Raw genomic sequence first — 19,646 nt, 5'->3', positions numbered from 1 at the left:
AGACATTGAGTAATATGTCTTCTATGGTTCCATTTTGGGGGTTCAATCTGCTTACTCCAGGGTAGGGTTGCACATTTCCAGTAACTTTCCCAAAATTGCCAGGTTTTCCAGAAATCCTACTTGGAGAATCCCAGATTCCTTGCTCCTTTTTTTCCCCTGATGCTGGGAATCTTCCAACCAGGATTTCTGGAAAACCTGGGAATCTTGGGAAAGTTACCAGAATTTTCCAATCCTACTCTGAGTGTTATTCTTCTCTGAATCTCAGTAGTTGACCTGATCTATTCTCAAGTATTTAAATCAACGGGACACAAGTCATGGAGCCTACTGAATATCCTCTGTTTTTCTCTGCAGCATGGCTCCTAGTGATGTTGATGTATCGACTCCTGGCTCTGCTTTCAGGGTGGACCTGCGAAGCAGTACAGTCTGAGGCAGCATCCCTATTGGTCCTGGTCAAAAGTAGTGCACTATGTAAGGAATAGGGTACCATTTGGGACGTAGCCTCAGACTCCATCCCATCAGGGGGATAGCTGGCAGCACAGGCTAAGTGTGATTGATTGAGATGGCTAGCATTACCTGCATAAACCATTCCTTAGGGAGATGTCATAATCTCAACCAAGAGGGGTTTAGTCTTTCATAGCAATCCGTCATTGGCTTTTTGTACTGCAGCGCTATTAATCCACTTTAATGTAGCCTACCGTTTTAATCTGTTTTAGCAAGATACAAGTTGTCTGTTTACAATCTTGTGTGGTTTGGATATTTATACATTGGGCTGATGATACCATTTCAATAATAGTTGTGGACCCTTTCTAAAACAAAAACTTGAATTCGTGGGAAACATCAGTTTTGATCAGTGGTGTTTTTAAAATGTTCCACATTCTGTAAGGTCACACATGATGCCTTTAAGAGGAAGCTTGTGATCTGAGTCATATGTTTGCAATCCTTCAGTTAGGCCTACATGATTGCTACGCAAGTAAACCATGTGGCTGCAGAACACTTTGAGTTAGAGTGAGAATGGTTGGTGCGGAGGCCTTAACTTACTCAACGCCTCTCTGAATTGGAATATTCAAGTGGCCTGCCTTGGTTTTTCAGTCTATGTGCTGACAAGACCTCCATTTCCTTTAATCAACACCCTCTGTAAATGAAATTCTATCACTTAAGGCTATGCAGGTTATTTTAGGTTGTCTTGTTTCACTTCATGCAAACTTGCTAGTTTATGTATGAGTGATTAGGCAACACTGTGGATGTTTCAGTGTGACAGGCTCTGCTGTGGAACAGTGTGATTAAAATAAGTGCGAAACGGAAGCATGGGCAGCTCTACTAGTTTTGAGTGCAGATTTAGGGTGTATCCCAAGTGGCACCCCATTCCCTATATAGTACACTACTTTTGACCAGAGCCCTAGTCAAAAGTAGGGCACTATATAGGGTAGTGTTTCCCAACCCTGGTCCTCGAGTACCTCCAACAGTACACATTTTTATTGTATCCCTGGACAAGCACACCGGATTCAACTTGTCAAATAATCATCAAGACCTCAATGAGTTGAATGAGGTGTGTTTGTCCAGGGCTACAATGAAAAAGTGTACTGTTGGGGACACTCAAGAACCAGGGTTGGGAAACACTGATATAGGGTACCATTTGGAGTCTCTCTATCATGCTCCTTTCCTCTTTCCTAAGGAAGAAAACGTTGTGTTCTCAGGAACAAAGGAAGAGGCCCCTAATGCCAAAACAAACAGCCCACTGGAACTGTGTAGTCTACCATCTCTCTCTGTGTGTGTGTGTGTAAATCTAATGAAGTAGTGGTGGCGTCTTCTCACAGAAATGTTGTGGGGAATGTTGTTTTTTCACCATGTTATGTTGGCTCTAATGGTCTTCTCTCCTCCTGTTGGAGATAATGGGGCTTGTTTGGAGCTGTGTTTTGTGTTTATGTTCACATTTTAAATCATTATTATTTCCAAATCACAGTCTCACAGTTAAGTTTTTGAAAGAATTGTTTTGTACCTCAAAAAATGACAAAAAAACCTAGGCCTTGTTGTGGTTTTATGTTGGAATGTAATCTTAACCTTAGCAGACAAAGTAATATCCAGCACTGATAAAGATGATATAATGGACCTATTTTCACTACAGTTGGCACAGAGTAGTCCACACTTCATCTACAGTGGTACATTGGTTCTCTATTTGAAGTGGACTTATGCCATGAGCACTGATATACTTTTACTTTGAAATCTGTGTATGTGTGTGCATGTACTTGTGTGCACGTACCTGTGTGTGTGTGTGTGTGTGTGTGTGTGTGTGTGTGTGTGTGTGTGTGTGTGTGTGTGTGTGTGTGTGTGTGTGTGTGTGTGTGGGTCTGACCATAAAGAGCCTGTAAATTCACTGTGCCAGCTCTGGAGTGGTGTGCTGTGTTGAGTAATTAAAAAGCTGGAGCTTTGGCAGCCAGGGGGCTGAGCCTGCATCCCCAATAAGCACCCTATTCACTTAATAGTTCACTACTTTTGACCAGGGCCCAGAGAGCTCTAGTCTAACGTAGTGCACTATGGGTCCCATTTGGGACATAGACCAAGTCAACCATTAAGGAGTGAGCTAGCATTCCTGCAGGATTAGGTGGTAGAAAAGCTATAGAAATATTTGACTGAATGATAGCATTGAGTGGCAGCACATCAGTGTATAGTAAATGTGATTTGATGCTGTCTGTGATATAGAGTTAGTAGAGCACTAAAGGGTTGTGCAAGTGGTAGGTAGGCGAGTCTGACTGGGTGAGAGAGTGCACAGCAGTTTGGGCATGAAAATCACCTCCTTGAAAAATCACCTCCACCACCTTGAAATTGCGATGAAAGTAGCAACAAGCCATAACAAATGATTTGTCAAACTTTTTTTTTTATTCCTTGAATGTGGTTGAAGTAAGTCAGAATGTCCTTGTTTTATTTTTATATTCTAAGAAAAAACTTGTGGTGTTTCTCTGGGATTGAGTCATTGTGGTTAGAACGCTGTGTTACTTACCACCCGCCACCTTGCACTTCTTTACAGAGGTAGAGTTGCGTAAACTCCCTGAACTGTGTATGCACCTCCACCATCACACCACCGTTCATACTTGTCGGTCTCTGGCATACCATAGCATGTGGGGAAAAGTTGAAGCTATAGTGGAGGACTGACTGGGATATGAAGGTGTGTGTGTGTGGTGGTGTGTGTGTGTGTGTGTGTGTGTGTGTGTGTGTGTGTGTGTGTGTGTGTGTGTGTGTGTGTGTGTGTGTGTGTGTGTGTGTGTGTGTGTGTGTGTGTGTGTGTGTGTGTGTGTGTGCGTGTGCACGTGTGTGACTGATTGGCTGCTCTTCAGAGTGAAAGACAATACTGTGCAGCAGAACGAAGCGACAGCGTCCTCTCAGACTAATCATGCCATTCTCTATGAATGCTCCATACTACTGTTGTACTGGAGTGTAAACATACCAGGGGAATTGATTATGTTGCTCAGCTATGGATTACAGTTTAAAGTGACTGAGTGGTGCACTTTGGGATTTAGAGGAGCCAACTTAAGTCTGGGGAACATGTACATAAGATTGGCCAAACGGAGACCAAAGCTTCCCTTGCTTAGTATATTGAATAACCCTGCATGGCAATGGTTTAGCTCACGCCTAAATCTGATATATATGTTGGAAGCATAACGATAGCAATATAAACCGTTTGCGCACACACTTTAGAGAGTGATGAATATTTCTCATTGGACCATACATTTACTGCATAGTTTTGAGACAGTGAGTTGTGTCAGGTCAACTTTGTGGATCTAATGGAGCATGTAAGATGAGGGAGCATGGGGAGTTACAGTCTGTCAGTGGTAGAGTGAATAGTTATACCAGGGTAATGGCTGTCTGTCTCTGCCATGAAGATAGAGGGCTCTGGATGACTACTTTAAAATGGAGATAGCCCTCAATTGGGACTGCCCATGCTGTCACACAGGATGCCATTTGCAAGGATAGAACGTGTGCTGTCTTTCCATATCTATGTTTTCTGTTCTGGAGGCCTGGGTCATTGAGTTCATAGACAGCTCACCAGTTGACATGCGGAGAGACGACAGTATTAAAACAGACAGTTTGTAGCAGGGGGAAAATTTCTTGAAGATAGAAGGAAGCGTTGACCCATTTTAATACATTGTCTTCACATTTGAGATCAATGTTTTTCTTGACCTTTGTATCAGATTTGCACACGTTGCACACACACAAATAGAGTTGAGGCAAATATATGGTCATTTATTTCTTCACGAAATTGATCGGTGCTGTCACACAGATTAAATATTTAGACATCAAAGTTCACCCTTGCGTAGATGATATGTGCAACCATAGAAAAGGTGAGGAACGCCTTTGTGAAGAGGTTTATGCACTCCTAACCCCAACTCACGCAACACCTTTTTGTTCAATGTAAGGCTTTAGGTCACACACATTGCGGTCAAATAGGATTCCCATGCAAAGGTTTGAAGTACCCTCCAAACACAGTTGAAAGTGTTTTTATGTCCATGCCTTCAGGATCAGAGGACATGTTGAGGTCAAAGGGGTTACACATTGTTTTGTTGTATAAGGAAGCAATAATATCCCTTTCAGTAAGAGCATACGAAGCAAGTTGACATGCAGACAGATGACAGTAGTAGTACAGACAGTTTGTAGCAGGGGAAAATTAGTCGAAGATATAAGGAAGTGTTGACCCATTTTAATTAGGGCTGGGAATTGCCAGGGACCTCATGATACAATATTATCAAGATACGTAGGTGCTGATACAATGTGTATTGCAATTCTCACTGTGGTGGCAGAATTTACCACAACATAACCATTCTATGGTATTGCAATTTGATATTGCGATTTGATGTTCCAAACATATTGCTCACTATATGTCTGCTGCAGAGAGACGAGAGAGCATGAGAACGAGTTTTGAATAGTCATGGAAATAAAATAGCTGAAAACATGTTGGCTCACCATTTAAAAAGAAGATGGAGAACAAGCTATAGGATGAAAAATACCAGAGTTTTGGCACAGGTACAGCCGACTAGCGCAAGCTAACGCTACCTAGCAAAAGAAATTATAATAATATATATATATATATATATATATATATATATATATATATATATATATACACTGCCGTTCAAAAGTTTGGGGTCACTTATACCATTTTTTGTTTTTCAAAGAAAATCAAATTTTCTGTCCATTAAATATCAAATTGATCAGAAATACAGTGAAAACATTGTTAATGCTGTAAATGACTATTGTAGCTGGCGATGGCTTTAAAAAAATTTGTTTTAATGGAATATCTATGTAGGCGTACAGAGGCCCATTATCAGCAACCATCACCCCAGTGTTCCAATGGCACGTTGTGTTAGCCAATCCAAGTTTATCATTTTAAAAGGCCAATTGATTATTAGAAAAACATTTTGCAATTATGTTAGCACAGCTGAAAACTGTTGTTCTGATTAAAGAAGCAAACTGGCCTTCTTTAGACTAGTTGAGTATCTGGAGCATCAGCATTTGTGAGTTCGATTACAGGCTCAAAATGGCCAGAAACAAAGAACTTTCTTCTGAAACTCATCAGTCTATTCTTGTTCTGAGAAATGAAGGCTATTCCATGCGAGAAATTGCCAAGAAACTGAAGAACTCGTACAACGCTGTGTAGTACTCCCTTCACAGAACAGCGCAAACTGTCTCTAACCAGAATAGAAAAAGGAGTGGGAGGCCCCGGTGCACAACTGAGCAAGAGGACAAGTAAATTAGAGTGTCTAGTTTGAGAAACCGACGCCTCACAAGTCCTCAACTGGCAGCTTCATTAAATAGTATCCGCAAAACACCAGTCTCAACGTCAACAGTGAAGAGGTGACTCCGGGATGCTGGCCTTCTAGGCAGAGTTCCTCTGTCCAGTGTCTGTGTTCTTTTGCACATCTTAATCTTTTCTTTTTATTGGTCAACAGTGAAGAGGCGACTCCAGGATCCTGGCCTTCTCAACGTCTGACTTCAACTGTGTATATATAGTGCCTTTTCCACATTTTGTTGTGTTATAAAGTGAGATTAAAATGTATTTAATTGTCCTTTTTTTGGTCAATGATCTACACAAAATACTCTAATGTCAAAGTGTGAGAAATTTTAACAATTAAAACAGTTAAAACAAATATAAAGAATAAAACACTATACTGTATCTTGATTTGATAAGTATTCAACCCGCTGATTCAATATACTGTATGTTAGAATCAACTTTGGCAGCAATTACAGCTGTGAGTCTTTCTGGGTAAGTCTCTAAGAGCTTTCCACACCTGGATTGTGCAACATTTGCCCATTTATTGTTTTCAAAAGTCTTCAACCTCTTTCAAATTGGTTGTTGATCATTGCTAGACAACCATTTTCAGGTCTTGCCATAGATTTTCAAGCAGATTTAAGTCAAAACTGTAACTCGGCCACTCAGGAACATTCACTGTCTTCTTGGTAAGCAACTCCAGTGTAGATTTTGTCTTGTTTTAGGTTATTGTCCTGCTTAAAAGTTGAATTAATCTCTGTGTCTGGTGGTAGCAGACTGAACCAGCTTTTCCTCTTGGATTTTGCCTGTGCTTTGCTCCATTCCGTTTATTTTTTATCCTGGAAAACTCGCCAGTCCTTAATGACTACAGGAACACCCATAACATGATGCAGCCACCACTATGCTTGAAAATATGTAGATTGGTAGTCAGTGGGTCTCCCGACTGGCGCAGTGATCTAAGGCAGTGCTAGCTGTGTCACTAGAGATTCTGGGTTCGAGTCCAGGCTCTGTCGCAGCCGGCCGCGACCGGGAGACCCATGGGGCGACGCACAATTGGTCCAGCGTCGTCCGGTTTAGGGCAGGGTTTGGCCGGCAGCGATGTCCTTGTCCCATCGCGCACTAGCGACTCCTGTGGCGGGCCGGACGGAGTGCACGCTGACACGGTCGCCATGTGTACGGTGTTTCCTCCGACACATTGGTGCGGCTGGCTTCCGGGTTAAGTCGGGCATTGTGTCACGAAGCAGTGTGGCTTGGTTGGGTTGTGTTTTCGGAGGAAGCACGGCTCTCATCCTTCGCCTCTCTCGAGTCTGTACAGGAGTTGCAGCGATGAGACAAGACTGTAACTACCAATTGGATACCACGAAATTGTTGAGAAAAAGGGGTAAAAAATAAATAAAGATTGGTCTCAGTAATGTGTTTTTATTGGATTTGCCCAAACACTTTGTATTCAGGGCAAACGGTTAATGACTACTTTAGAATTGAAGTTTTAACGTTGCTTTTCCACATTTTTTGAAGTATTACTTTATTGCCTTGTTGCAAACAGGATGCATGTTTTGAAATATTTTTATTCTCTACAGGCTTCCTTCTTTTCACTTTGTCAATTAGATTAGTATTGTGGAGTAACTACAATGTTGTTTATCCATCCTCAGTTTTCTCCTATCACAACTATTCTGAGATGAGGCTTATGCGCCCAAACTCACGCAACACCTTTTTTGATCAATGTAAAGCAACATTACGGTCAAATAGGATTCACGGGCATCGAAGAAAACACCAGGTAAAAAAACCTATGGGTCATGTTTGATTCTGATCTAAATTTCGAATCATACATTAAGAATGTGACCAAAATAGCTTTTTACCACCTGAGGAACATTGCCAAGGTGCGGCCGTTTCTATCTCAGGATGATACAGAGAGACTCCTCCATACTTTTGTTACAAACAGTCTTCACTACTGTAATGCTCTCCTGTCTGGTCTACCCAAGAAAGTCACTGGTAAGCTGCAAAACAAACAGAATCCTGCAACATGGGTGCTGCCCAAGACCAGACGGAGAGCCCACATTACACCGGTTTTAAAGTCAATGCACTGGCTGACAGTGAGTTTTAGAATTAATTTGAATATTCTTCTATTGGTTTTTAAATCAATCCGCGATCGTGCATCCCAATACATGTCAGACATGCTTTTAAGTAATGTACCCAGTAGGTCCCTCAGGTCCTCTGGCCCTGGCCTTTTAACTATCCCAAAGCCTAAATAGGTCACACATTGTTTTGTTGTATAAGGAAGCAATAATACCCCTTTCAGTAACAGCAAACAAATAAACATGGAACACTTAGGTATTTTGACTGATAGTCTGACTGACAGGCAAAGTTCCATAATCCATACAATACATTTCATCTTAAAAAGGTATTATTAACTTAAAGCTACAATATGTAACTTTTTGGAGATCCGACCAAATTCACATAGAAATGATAGTTATGTCATTCTCATTGAAAGCAAGTCTAACAAGCAGTTGATCTGTTCTATGTGCTCTATTTTTATGATTCCCATTCTTAAGTTATGTTTTTGCATCTTTTACTTTTGGTTTTGTACACCTACTTCAACTGCTGTAAATACAGTATTTTTGGTTATGGAAAAGATATTTCACAACGACTTAGATGGTACAATGATTTTCTACACATTGATTGCTTGTTTTGCAACAGATTGGAATTTTAGCAACCAGGAAATGGCGACGCGACTTCTGCGTAGTGCACCTTTTTAATAATGATAATGAGCAGTGATGATGTCCAAGAATAAATGGTTTATAGGGTATGTAGTCACGGCTGGGGGGAGTTGTTAAGCCGAGACGCATCACTCTCTCTCTCTCTCCCTCTCTCTTGCCCTCTCTCTCTCTCTCCCTCTCTCTCTCCCTCTCTCTCTCCCCCTCTCTCTCCCTCTCTCTCTCCCTCTCCCTCTCCCTCTCCTCTCTCTCTCCCTCTCTCTCTCCCTCTCTCTCGCTCTCTCTCAGGTGGCTCCTGACTCAGAGAGTACACTGAGGAAGAGGAAGGCCCCGGCACCCCCTCCTACCCCTGCTACCTCTGTCACCCCAGCTCCTTGCACCCCAGCACCTCGCACCTCTGTCCAGATGGCCCCCTCTCCCTCCCCAGCCCCCAGCTCTCCTACCCCCAGCCTGCCTGCGGAGGAGGACTCTGGCTCTGAGCTGAGCAATGGGTCTGTCTACAGCAGCAGCAGTAGCAGTAGTGGGGTTGCCGCCGGCACCTCTGTCGCTGACACCTCAATGGCCGACTCTGACTCCGCCTCCAGCAGGGCTGATGTGTCCAAGCCCGGCCCTGATTCCACCCCCAGCAGCAGTGCTGCCATGGCTGACTCCTCCCGAGACTCGGCCCCCAGCAAGGTTGACACCGGCCCCAGGAGCAAGACTATGGTCAATGTCGCCGCTTACTCCGCCCATACCAGCAAGGTTGAAAAGGTTGACTCCGCCCCCAGCAGCAACGCTGACAAGGCCAAGCCCACCCCCTACTCGTCCCGCAGCACCACACCGGAGGAGACCAGAGGAGAGTCTGCTCTTGGCCTGAAACTAGACGAGACGGAGAACAACAGACACAGCGCCATGGGTCAGTATCATCAGTACACATATATAGTCAATGTACAGAGGCAGATTTGAGTTTTCTCTCCCATCAACCCACAGGCTGTTCCAGTCACAGTGTTCAGCGGTAGACGAAGGGACAGAATGTGCTAAGTCATAGCAGTCATATAACAGTGTAACAACCCTTGCCTAGGTAGTAGGCTCCTTATTAATGATCTGCTCCAAATGGTTTAACCCAATTGGAGAACACCCGCAAGGATTGTTGCACTGCTACCGCTTTTCACTATAACAGGTTCCCCTCAACCTGAACTGAGTTGCTGATGGTAGACATGATACCTGTACAGACGTTTAGCCAGTAGAGACCCAAGGCAGCATAAACAAAATAACCCCCACGTGACAGGACAGGAGTTGGCAGGGATTGCAGCGCTGCAGATTTGATTGCCTTACATTTTGTACAATCTTTCCTCAGTAAACCAGGTGAAATAGCATTGCTATTAGCCTCACTATTCCTATTGATGCACTGTAGTGTAGAATTTGACATTTCTCCATCCTAAAATAATCACTGTACTACCTAATCTAACAAGGGAACAAAATGCACAAGACTAGAGTTATATCGATTGTGTCTTTTCTTGAAACGGGTTAAAGCGGACAATATTTATTTAGCTTGGCGAGGATGAGAGAGGTTGAGGGATGAAGTGTTTAGTGCAGTGGACGCACTTAAAGCAGACTGCTCTGAGTTGATTTATAGACCTGGGTGTGCCTCCCTCTCCTCTGCTATTCCCAAGACACTGTGCAGAACAAATAGACTTCTGCTGGGAAGACCCTATCAGACCCACAGGCCTACAGTGGCTTGTAAAAGTATTCACCCCCTTGGCATTTTTCCTATTTTGTTGCCTTACAACCTGGAATTAAAATAGATTTTTTTGAGGGGTTTGTATCATTTGATTTACACAACATGCCTACCACTTTGAGGATGCAAAATATGTTTTATTGTGAAACAAACAAGAAATAAGACAAAAAAACTGGAAACTTGAGCATGCATAACTATTCACCCCACCCCCCAAAAATGTCAATACTTTATAGAGCCACTTTTTGCAGCAGTTACAGCTGCAAGTCTCTTGGGGTATGTCTCTATAAGCTTGGCATATCTAACCACTGGGATTTTTGACCATTATTCAAGGCAAAACTGCTCCAGCTCCATCAGGTTGTATGGGTTCCACTGATATACAGCAATCTTTAAATCATACCACATATTCTCAATTGGATTGAGGTCTGGGCTTTGACTAGGCCATTCCAAGACATTTAAATGTTTCCCCTTAAACCACTTGAGTGTTGCTTTAACAGTATAGTTAGGGTCATTGTCCTGCTGGAAGGTGAACACCAAACGTGTTTGCTTACTTTCTTCTTTAAGCAATGGTTTTTCTCTGGCCACTCTTCCGTAAAGCCCAGCTCTGTGGAGTGTACGGCTTAAACTGGTCCTATGGACAGATACTCCAATCTCCGCTGTGGAGCTTTGCTGCTCCTTCAGGGTTATCTTTGGTCTCTTTGTTGCCTCTCTGATGAATGCCCTCCTTGCCTGGTCTGTGAGTTTTGGTGGGCGGCCCTCTCGTGGCAGGTTTGTTGTGGTCCCATATTCTTAAACATTTTTAATAATGGATTTAATGGTGCTCCGTGGGATGTTCAAACTTTCTGATATTTTTTTATAACCCAACCCTGATCTGTACTTCTCCACAACTTTGTCCCTGACCTGTTTGGAGAGCTCCTTGGTCTTCATGGTGCCGCTTGCTTGGTGGTGCCCCTTGCTTAGTGGTGTTGCAGACTCTGGGGCCTTTCAGAACAGGTGTATATATACTGAGATCCGGTGACCGATCATGTGACACTTAGATTGCACACAGGTGGACTTTATTTAACAAATTATGTGACTTCTGAAGGTAATTGGTTGCACCAGATTTTATTTACAGGCTTCATAGCAAAGGGGGTGAATACATTTGCACAAACCACTTTTTATATATTTTTTATAATTTTTTGAAACAAGTCATTTTTTTTCATTTCACTTCACCAATTTGGACTATTTTGTGTATGTCCATTACATGAAATCCAAATAAAAATCAATTTAAATTACAGGTTGTAATGCAACAAAATAGTGAAAATGCCAAGGGGGATGAATTCTTTTGCAAGGCACTGTATCTAATAGACTTCTGCTGGGAAGACCCTGTCAGACCCACAGACCTATCTGTTGCTCACAAGGCAGAACAACTAGGTTTCCCCAAAACATAACAAAACAAATCATTATGTTCTGATCTGGAGTTGTATATTTGTGATTGTACATCATCAGTTGTACATTCTGTAAAATAAATAGATGACATGCATCAATTAGGGATGATGTACTACAGGGATTTTAGATGTTTCCCCTTATTTAACCCCTGTGGGCTAAAGATAATCATTGTTTAGGTTCTATAATGTATGTGAGCGCAGTTGTTTCCTGCCTCTCCACCTGTGTGAAGAGAGAGAACCTCAATTGGTTCTGTTAGCAGGAATAGTGCAACCCAGACATTTCTCTCCTCTCTCACATGGAACACTGCTCCTCTGTGCTCTCTTTTCCTCTTTTTGTCTGTTCTCTTTCTCTCTCTCTCTCCCAGCTCTGCCTCTTCTATCTCACACTATCATAGTGGAAAAAACAGTCCTTCAACCCAATTGTAAATGTTTAGCTCAGGCACAGAGGCGGTCTCTCTAATAGGTGGTTTTTGGATCGTTGATTCTCATCTTAAGATACATTTTCTGTCTGAAAATAAACTGGAGATTTCAACACACTCAATTGGGGCTGTTTCAATCAATCCACGCACCCACGTGCTGTGTGTGTGTGTGTGCGCGTGCGCTAGTGCTTTAAAGGGTCTGTAGGTCATCTGTTAGCCTCTGCAGGGTGTTTCTTACCCTACGTCTTACGTTATCTTCAGTGTGCTGACAATAGGGAATCTCTCATTTTAATCTGCTGTGTGCGGTTAAGTCCCGTAGCTGGGTACATATTTCTGTGGCGCTAGCTGTCACACTTGGAACGCAGTCAGTCATCTAAAGGGGCTGAGGCGCAGAGTTAGTCAGTCACTCCCACGGCCAGCTCTACTCCATGCGGTCCATCAGCTGCTGAGTAAGGGATGTGTGAGGCATACGTTGACATATTGCTCACATCACTCAGCACTGGCTGCAATTACATCAGCCTGTTACTGGTTTTATCCCAATTGGCACCCTGTTCCCTTATAGGGCACTATTTATGACAAGAGACCTATGGGCCCAGGTCAAAAGTAGTGCACTATATAGGTAATAGGGTCCTATTTAGGACCAACAAACAGTTACACCCCTGTGGCAGGCCGTTCAGCTCCAGTCTACACAGTGCCATCAGTCTTTCTGTGAGATCATGATCACAAAGATTTCTCTGAATATTTCTCTGAGTTTACTGCTGCTGTGTACCCATACTATGTATGTGATCACTGATATGAGTCAAAGCAGACCCCCTATTAAATGGAAATCCAAGATGACAATATTCTGAAAATCTATAGTCCACTGTTGACTAATTTTGATGAAACACTGTTACATAAAACACCAGATATGAAGTTTCTTGTTTTGTCAAGTGGCCTACTGTTCTGAAACCCCCTGGATGTTTCGATTGATGCAACAGTCAGCGTTTGAGCTGGCCACACTGTTTCTTCACAGAAATATTTTGCAAAAACACAGTCCTTACAAAGTTATGTCCTGAAAGTGACCAGTTTATTTTTGGATGCAATGTTCAGACATTCACAGAAGTAGCGGCAGCATAACACAATCATCCAAATCGGAAAATGTTGTCACGACTTTCGTCGAAGTCAGTCCCTCTCCTTGTTCGGGTGGCGTTCGGCGGTCGACGTCACCGGCCTTCTAGCCACCGCCGATCCACTTTTCATTTTCCATTTGTTTTGTCTTTGTTTTACACACCTGATTTCAATCCCACAATTACTGGTTCATTATTTAACCCTCTGTTCCCCCATGGTTTTGTGAGTGATTGTTTGTTGTATTTTCGGTCTGTCATGGTGTGCGTGTATTTGTTACTTTGTATATTTGACATTTTGAGTAAAAGTACGTTGATTACTCATATCTGCAGTCCTGCGCCTGACTCTCTACACCAGCTACACCTAGGACCCATTACAAATGTAGGCGACATTAATCCTAGCGCTAACTGAGGAAAGATTGACGTAACACAAGCAGTCATAGTTAGCTAACAGAAACCACAATGTGAATTAACTAATAGAAATAACTATTTACAATTCATCACGTCAAGGGTGAGCTCACCATTGATCAAAATAATTGAGTAAAACACTTTCTAAAAATCTAATGTAATCCGGCGATGGGTAGTGTGTGCACGCCACCCTGTTTGTTTTTTCGCGTCAACCAAAGATAAGAAGAGGAGACGAGATGAGTTTGGTCTGTTTGCAGAATGCATGTTGAAGGGGGTGTGTTGTCTATGATCATTCACTTCCCTTCATTCACTTCCGGAAGTTTACTCGAAAGATGAGTGAACTATTCCTTCACCTCATTATAACATATTTTGTCTGACAGATGTTTACGTGACACCCATAATGCATTGTATAATGTCAACAAACATGGCATCACACTTAGCTGGCAAATAGCTTAGCATTAGCTCATCATAATCAGTACAACATTCAAAAAAGTATTTTACACATATCAAAAGTGTCCATTACAATCTATGCAATAATCGAAATGCATTATTTGTCAACAGTACTTGAAAGCATGTGAATAAAACTTGAAATACATTATGCTCAATACATGCATACTGTATGCTACAGTAGAAAAGACAACACGATATACAGAAAATAAGGCACTTACTTTGATAGGAATGCACACAAGTCCGAAGTTATTATTTGTAAGGAAAACAGGAATCGAGGCAATACGAGCACCAGCCAGAAAATGTGCCAGGGGGAAAAAGTTTGTGCAAGACTGCGCAAATATCAGCATGTTTGATCTGTGGAAACACTGGGGAGGTGCTTGGGCTCTCCTCGAAGAGAAAAGTTTGTCCGGCTCAGTAAAGCCTCAAACATCCATTGTCCACAACAGTGAAATGGGCTACTTTTATGTGAGTTAATGTGGAGGCGGAACACACCTCAATTCATACCGTTGTTAGAAAATAAAACTTGTTAGAAAATAATTTGAAATTGACAAGTTGAAACAGCCTATAGATAATTAACAGGCAGCGTGGGTTAACTGTCCTTTTGCGCATCAATCAGATTTTGGAACAGTGCATTCTGACATCAGGTGCATAAAACAACTCACGCTGGGGTGACCGTTAGAGATATTTGGAACTCACAGGTGAAAAGGTTAAAACTGCAACATTTTCTCTCAGCCTCATGGCAAAATGTAAACAATAGCATGAGATTAGCTATCAAACAGCATTTTTTTTATCTGGCCCATGACAAAAAGTGTAGAATTGCAGGAAATTAGCTTTATAATTGCAACATATTTTCAGAGCTTCATGATAAAATGTGTAGACTAGCTTTACAAAACTTCAAATTCTTTGGACACAAAATGTCTTGAAATGCAGGAAGTTGTTTCCTAAAAAATGAATCTGTTTTTCTAAAACAGGGGCCCCCAAATGCGGTAGTCCGGCCCTGGCCTGGAGTGTTTTGTGAAGCTCCATTTATATCTTCCCTAGCTGGAGTCTGGGGCATAGGGTCTGATGTTATCTCTGCTCTGCTTTGTTTATTAAGGGGCACTGATTAGAGACTCTGATCAGCAAGCAACACAATTGCCACTGAGAAGCTTCCATTCAAGCGAGTAGCTTTACTGTACTTTCTCCACATACATTAAGCAGTTATAAGCAGCTTTCAGTTATTTGTTAATGTATCCATTCATTGATTGTCTTGTGTATTTTGCTTATTGTTTAATGTAAAAAAAAGAAGTAATTTCTTTCTGCACAGTATGATGAACAAAGGCAATATAATTTAAGCTTATTGATTTCCCCCATTCTAACACCCAGTGCATACTGCATCCTTCCTTTTCTTTAGGTGCTGAGCGTCCAGTGCCACTCAAACCTCTGCGAACCCCAGTACGGGAGCCCCCCCAGTTAGTCATCCCCCCACCCCCGCAGTACCCTCCCTCAGACCCAGACTCCCCCAATGCCTCACCAGAGAGCCACATGGAGGAGGCCCCTCAGTGTAGGTCTCTCATCCCAGCTGACCTCCTCTACTATTGGGTGGCCTTTCCCTCCGGCAGCCAGCCACTCTCCTACCAACCTTCATGTCTTCCTCTAACTCCTCTCCTTTTTCAGGTGCTGCTTCCCTTCCTGAACTTCATAGTTGTTGTTGATTGTTGAATGTCCTGTGTGGCTCAGTTGTTAGACCATGGTGCTTGCAATGCCAAGGTTGTGGGTTTGAGTCCCAGAGGGGACCAGTACAAAGGAAAAAAAAGTATGAAAATAACCCCCACGTGACAGTTGCTCTGGATCAGAGCTTCTGCTAAATGACAAAAATGTTAAAATCAACCTCTGTGTGTGTATCACAGTTTTCCCTCTTAACGTGTAGTCCGGCTCATGTGGACATTCTATCCAGGCTTGCCACGTCGTTCATCTCCTTTGCAGCCAGTTAAACAGTTATGAGGCCTCCTTCATAACAGACAGGCTGATAGGCCAGCTGAGCCCAATGCTGAAGGTCAGCTGTAACAGTGAAGTTCCTTGTATCCCAAATGGTACCCTATTCTCTATATAATGCTCTTCTTTTGACCAGGGCCTATAGGGCTCTGTTCAAAAATAATGCACTATATAGGGAATAGTGTGCCATTTAAAACGCAACGTTAATCAACCTGTGAGGCTTTCATCGTATGTTTTTTATCTCCTGTTGTCTGTAAAAGGCTGTGATTTTCTGTTTCTGTTGTCAGGCTGCGATAGCGGCAACTTCTTTCTCCAGGGCTCCAGAACACTTTTATCTACCCTGTCCTATTTCTATCTAATGTCTTCTTCTTTTCCCTCTCTCTGCCTCTCCCCTCCACAGTCTACTGCTGTGCCCCTGTCCATTTCCCGTTCTCCAAGCCTCGGTGAACAGACACAGACAGACTTCTCTGGCCTGCCGTCCTCTCACTGTCTTCCTCTACCACCTCCTCTCCTCCCTCGCCTCTTCTGCACCTTCATCTCTTCCTGCTGGACCTCTGCTCCTTCCATCCTCCTTTTCCTGTTCTTAGAACTGCCCCATGAACTTCCTTTCTTTCCCATCTCTACACTTTCAAATCCCTCTCTTGTTGATGTCTTTTCCTTATTTTTGTTTTTATAAATGTCTGTATATACAGTATAAACTATAAGCCATTTTTGTATTTCAGGTAGTTAGTTATACAGTGGTTGGTACGGTAGAGAACTAAGAGGAACGTGATGTGTGAGGGCTGATGTGGACAGGGATGTGTGTGATCAGTAGGCTGTTTAAGTGCAGATGAAATAGCCATACATGTGTGGAGTGATTGATGGAGACATTTTGAAATGAGGGTGTAAGGAAAGTCATACGATATCTCCAAATCAATGATTTGACGGTGGTGCTATAGGTTTCTATGTTATTGCTTAGTGTTTGTAATGGTTAGTAACTAGAAACCAGGCTGTTGTTTCTCTGCATGCTGATTGGTTGACTCCATTAAGGAGTGACCGATAAATCAATGACACTTTTTATGTGGAGGGTTCATCCTTTTTATGAGATTAACTCCTGGGACATTGGTTAGTATTAGTGGTTTTGTGAGAAGCAGCTTCACTGCGACAACATTATCAGTGGAGCGCTATATGGAAGTCACTCTTGTTTACATGTTTTTAGCTTTTACGTTGGATGTGTGAGTGAGTGAAATAAATAACTCTTCTGTATTGGCTTATCCATATATTCAGCCCTCCTTTAAGTGCCTTTGTCAATATCAGCATTCATGTGGGTTTTTAATTGTGTTATATTGTACAAAAAAAGCATTTAAAAACATGTTTATCATTACAAGTGCAAAATTAGCATGGCGTCCAAGACAGATCATTGAGATCAAGGATTTCCTTGAAATTGTCACATCCTGACCAGCAGATGGAGCTAGTGTTTTAGTTTTGGGGTCAGGACGTGGCATGTTTGTGTTGGTTAAATGTTGGGTGGATGATTGGGACTTCCAATTGAAGGCAGGTGTGTATAGTTGCCTTTGATTGGAAGTCCTATATAGGTGTGTGTGTTTTTCTTTGGGGTTGTGGGTGGTTGTTTTTGCACTGCGTTTCTAGCCTGCAGAACTGTAGCTGTTGTCACTTTGTTTGCATTGTTAAGTGGATGCTTTACTTCTTTATTTTAATTAAAGATGAGTATTCACATACCTGCTGCGCCTTGGTCCATTTCTACAGAAGACAGCTATTACAGAACCACCCACCAAAGGACCAAGCAGCAGAAGAGGAGGAAGCCACAGGAGAAGAAAATGGAGGAATGGACCTGGCAGGACGAAAGAAAATTCTGGGCGGACAAGTTAAGGGAGCTAAGGGAACCCGAGAGGCAGCCCCAAGATTTTTTTGGGGGGGGGCACACGGGTAGTTTGGCCAGGCCAGGGAAGAACTGTAAGCCAGCTACCCGTGACTACAGGGAGGTGCGTACGAGGTGGAGGGCGTCATGTTACGCTGAGGTGCGCACCATCTCGCCTATACGGACGCACAGCCCAGTTCGCCCAGTACCAGCGCCCCGCAGGTGCCAGGGCAAGGGGAGCATCGAGCCGGAAGGGGTGATGCCAACCCTGCCTCAAGACCGCCAGTGCGCCCTTTCGGTCCGGTGTTTCCCGCTAGACACACTAGCATGGAGGTGCGTGTCTCCAGGCTGGTACGTCCAATACCTGCCCCACGCATCAGGAGTCAACAGTCGTCATCAGAGCTGCCCGCCAGTCAACAGTCACCAGAGCTGCCCGCCAGTCAACAGTCACCAGAGCTGCCCGCCAGTCAACAGTCACCAGAGCTGCCCGCCAGTCAACAGTCGTCAGAGCTGCCCGCCAGTCAACAGTCGTCGGAGCTGCCCGCCAGTCAACAGTCGTCGGAGCTGCCCGCCAGTCAACAGTCGTCGGAGCTGCCCGCCAGTCAACAGTCGTCGGAGCTGCCCGCCAGTCAACAGTCGTCGGAGCTGCGCGCCAGTCAACAGTCGTCGGAGCTGCGCGCCAGTCAACAGTCGTCGGAGCTGCCCGCCAGTCAACAGTCGCCGGAGTGGCCAGACTGCGCTGAACTGCCGGAGTGGCCAGACTGCGCTGAACTGCCGGAGTGGCCAGACTGCGCTGAACTGCCGGAGTGGCCAGACTGCGCTGAACTGCCGGAGTGGCCAGACTGCCCTGAACTGCCGGAGTGGCCAGAGTGCCCTGAACTGCCAGAGTGGCCAGAGTGCGCTGAACTGCCGGAGTGGCCAGACTGCGCTGAACTGCCGGAGTGGCCAGACTGCGCTGAACTGCCGGAGTGGCCAGACTGCGTTGAACTGCCGGAGTGGCCAGACTGCCCTGAACTGCCGGAGTGGCCAGACTGCCCTGAACTGCCGGAGTGGCCAGAGTGCCCTGAACTGCCAGAGTGGCCAGAGTGCCCTGAACTGCCAGAGTGGCCGGACTGCCCTGTTCTGCCAGAGTGGCCGGACTGCCCTGTTCTGCCAGAGTGGCCGGACTGCCCTGTTCTGCCAGAGTGGCCGGACTGCCCTGTTCTGCCAGAGTGGCCGGACTGCCCTGTTCTGCCAGAGTGGCCGGACTGCCCTGTTCTGCCAGAGTGGCCCTCCTGCCCTCCGGCCCTGCCAGAGTGGCCCTCCTGCCCTCCGGCCCTGCCAGAGTGGCCCTCCTGCCCTCCGGCCCAGCCCGAGTGGCCCTCCTGCCCTCCGGCCCAGCCCGAGTGGCCCTCCTGCCCTCCGGCCCAGCCCGAGTGGCCCTCCTGCCCTCCGGCCCAGCCCGAGTGGCCCTCCTGCCCTCCGGCCCAGCCCGAGTGGCCCTCCTGCCCTCCGGCCCAGCCCGAGTGGCCCTCCTGCCCTCCGGCCCAGCCCCGAGGGGCCCTCCTGCCCTCCGGCCCAGCCCGAGGGGCCCTCCTGCCCCCCGGCCCAGCCCGAGGGGCCCTCCTGCCCCCCGGCCCAGCACGAGTGGTCCGTCTGCCAGGGTCAGCCCAAGTGGCCCATCTGCCCGGCGCAGCTAGCAGCGCCACCGAAGTGGGCTACGCCGACGGTGGAGCAAGGTCCACGCCCTGCACCTGAGCCACCTCCAGGATAGGTGGGTTGGGGAGGGAGGGTGTAGCACAGTGCCGTCGGTGACGGCAGCCACCCTCCCTTCCCTCCCTTATT

The 19,646-nt window shown here is 44.8% G+C and overlaps 1 protein-coding gene across 9 annotated transcripts in view; it reads left to right on the top strand.

Moving 5' to 3' along the window:
• The window catches only part of LOC106605414 (protein cordon-bleu), a 64,290-nt gene that overhangs the window by 35,269 nt on the left and 9,375 nt on the right, over positions 1 to 19,646 (top strand). For 8 of the 9 annotated variants that reach the window (XM_082975390.1, XM_014201034.3, XM_082975391.1 and 5 more), the window contains 2 exons: positions 8,758 to 9,364; positions 15,384 to 15,533. In XM_082975390.1, the coding sequence (XP_082831516.1) occupies positions 8,758 to 9,364; positions 15,384 to 15,533 (757 nt within the window). The remainder of the gene's footprint in view (positions 1 to 8,757; positions 9,365 to 15,383; positions 15,534 to 19,646) is intronic. The other variant, XM_045718541.2, reaches the window with a different exon arrangement.

This window comes from Salmo salar, chromosome 05 (assembly GCF_965601325.2).
Source record: "Salmo salar chromosome 05, fSalSal1, whole genome shotgun sequence".
In the NCBI taxonomy this organism is placed as follows: Eukaryota; Metazoa; Chordata; class Actinopteri; order Salmoniformes; family Salmonidae; genus Salmo; species Salmo salar.
Note: the sequence above shows the minus strand (reverse complement) of the source record. Positions and strands in the feature narration are given on the sequence as shown.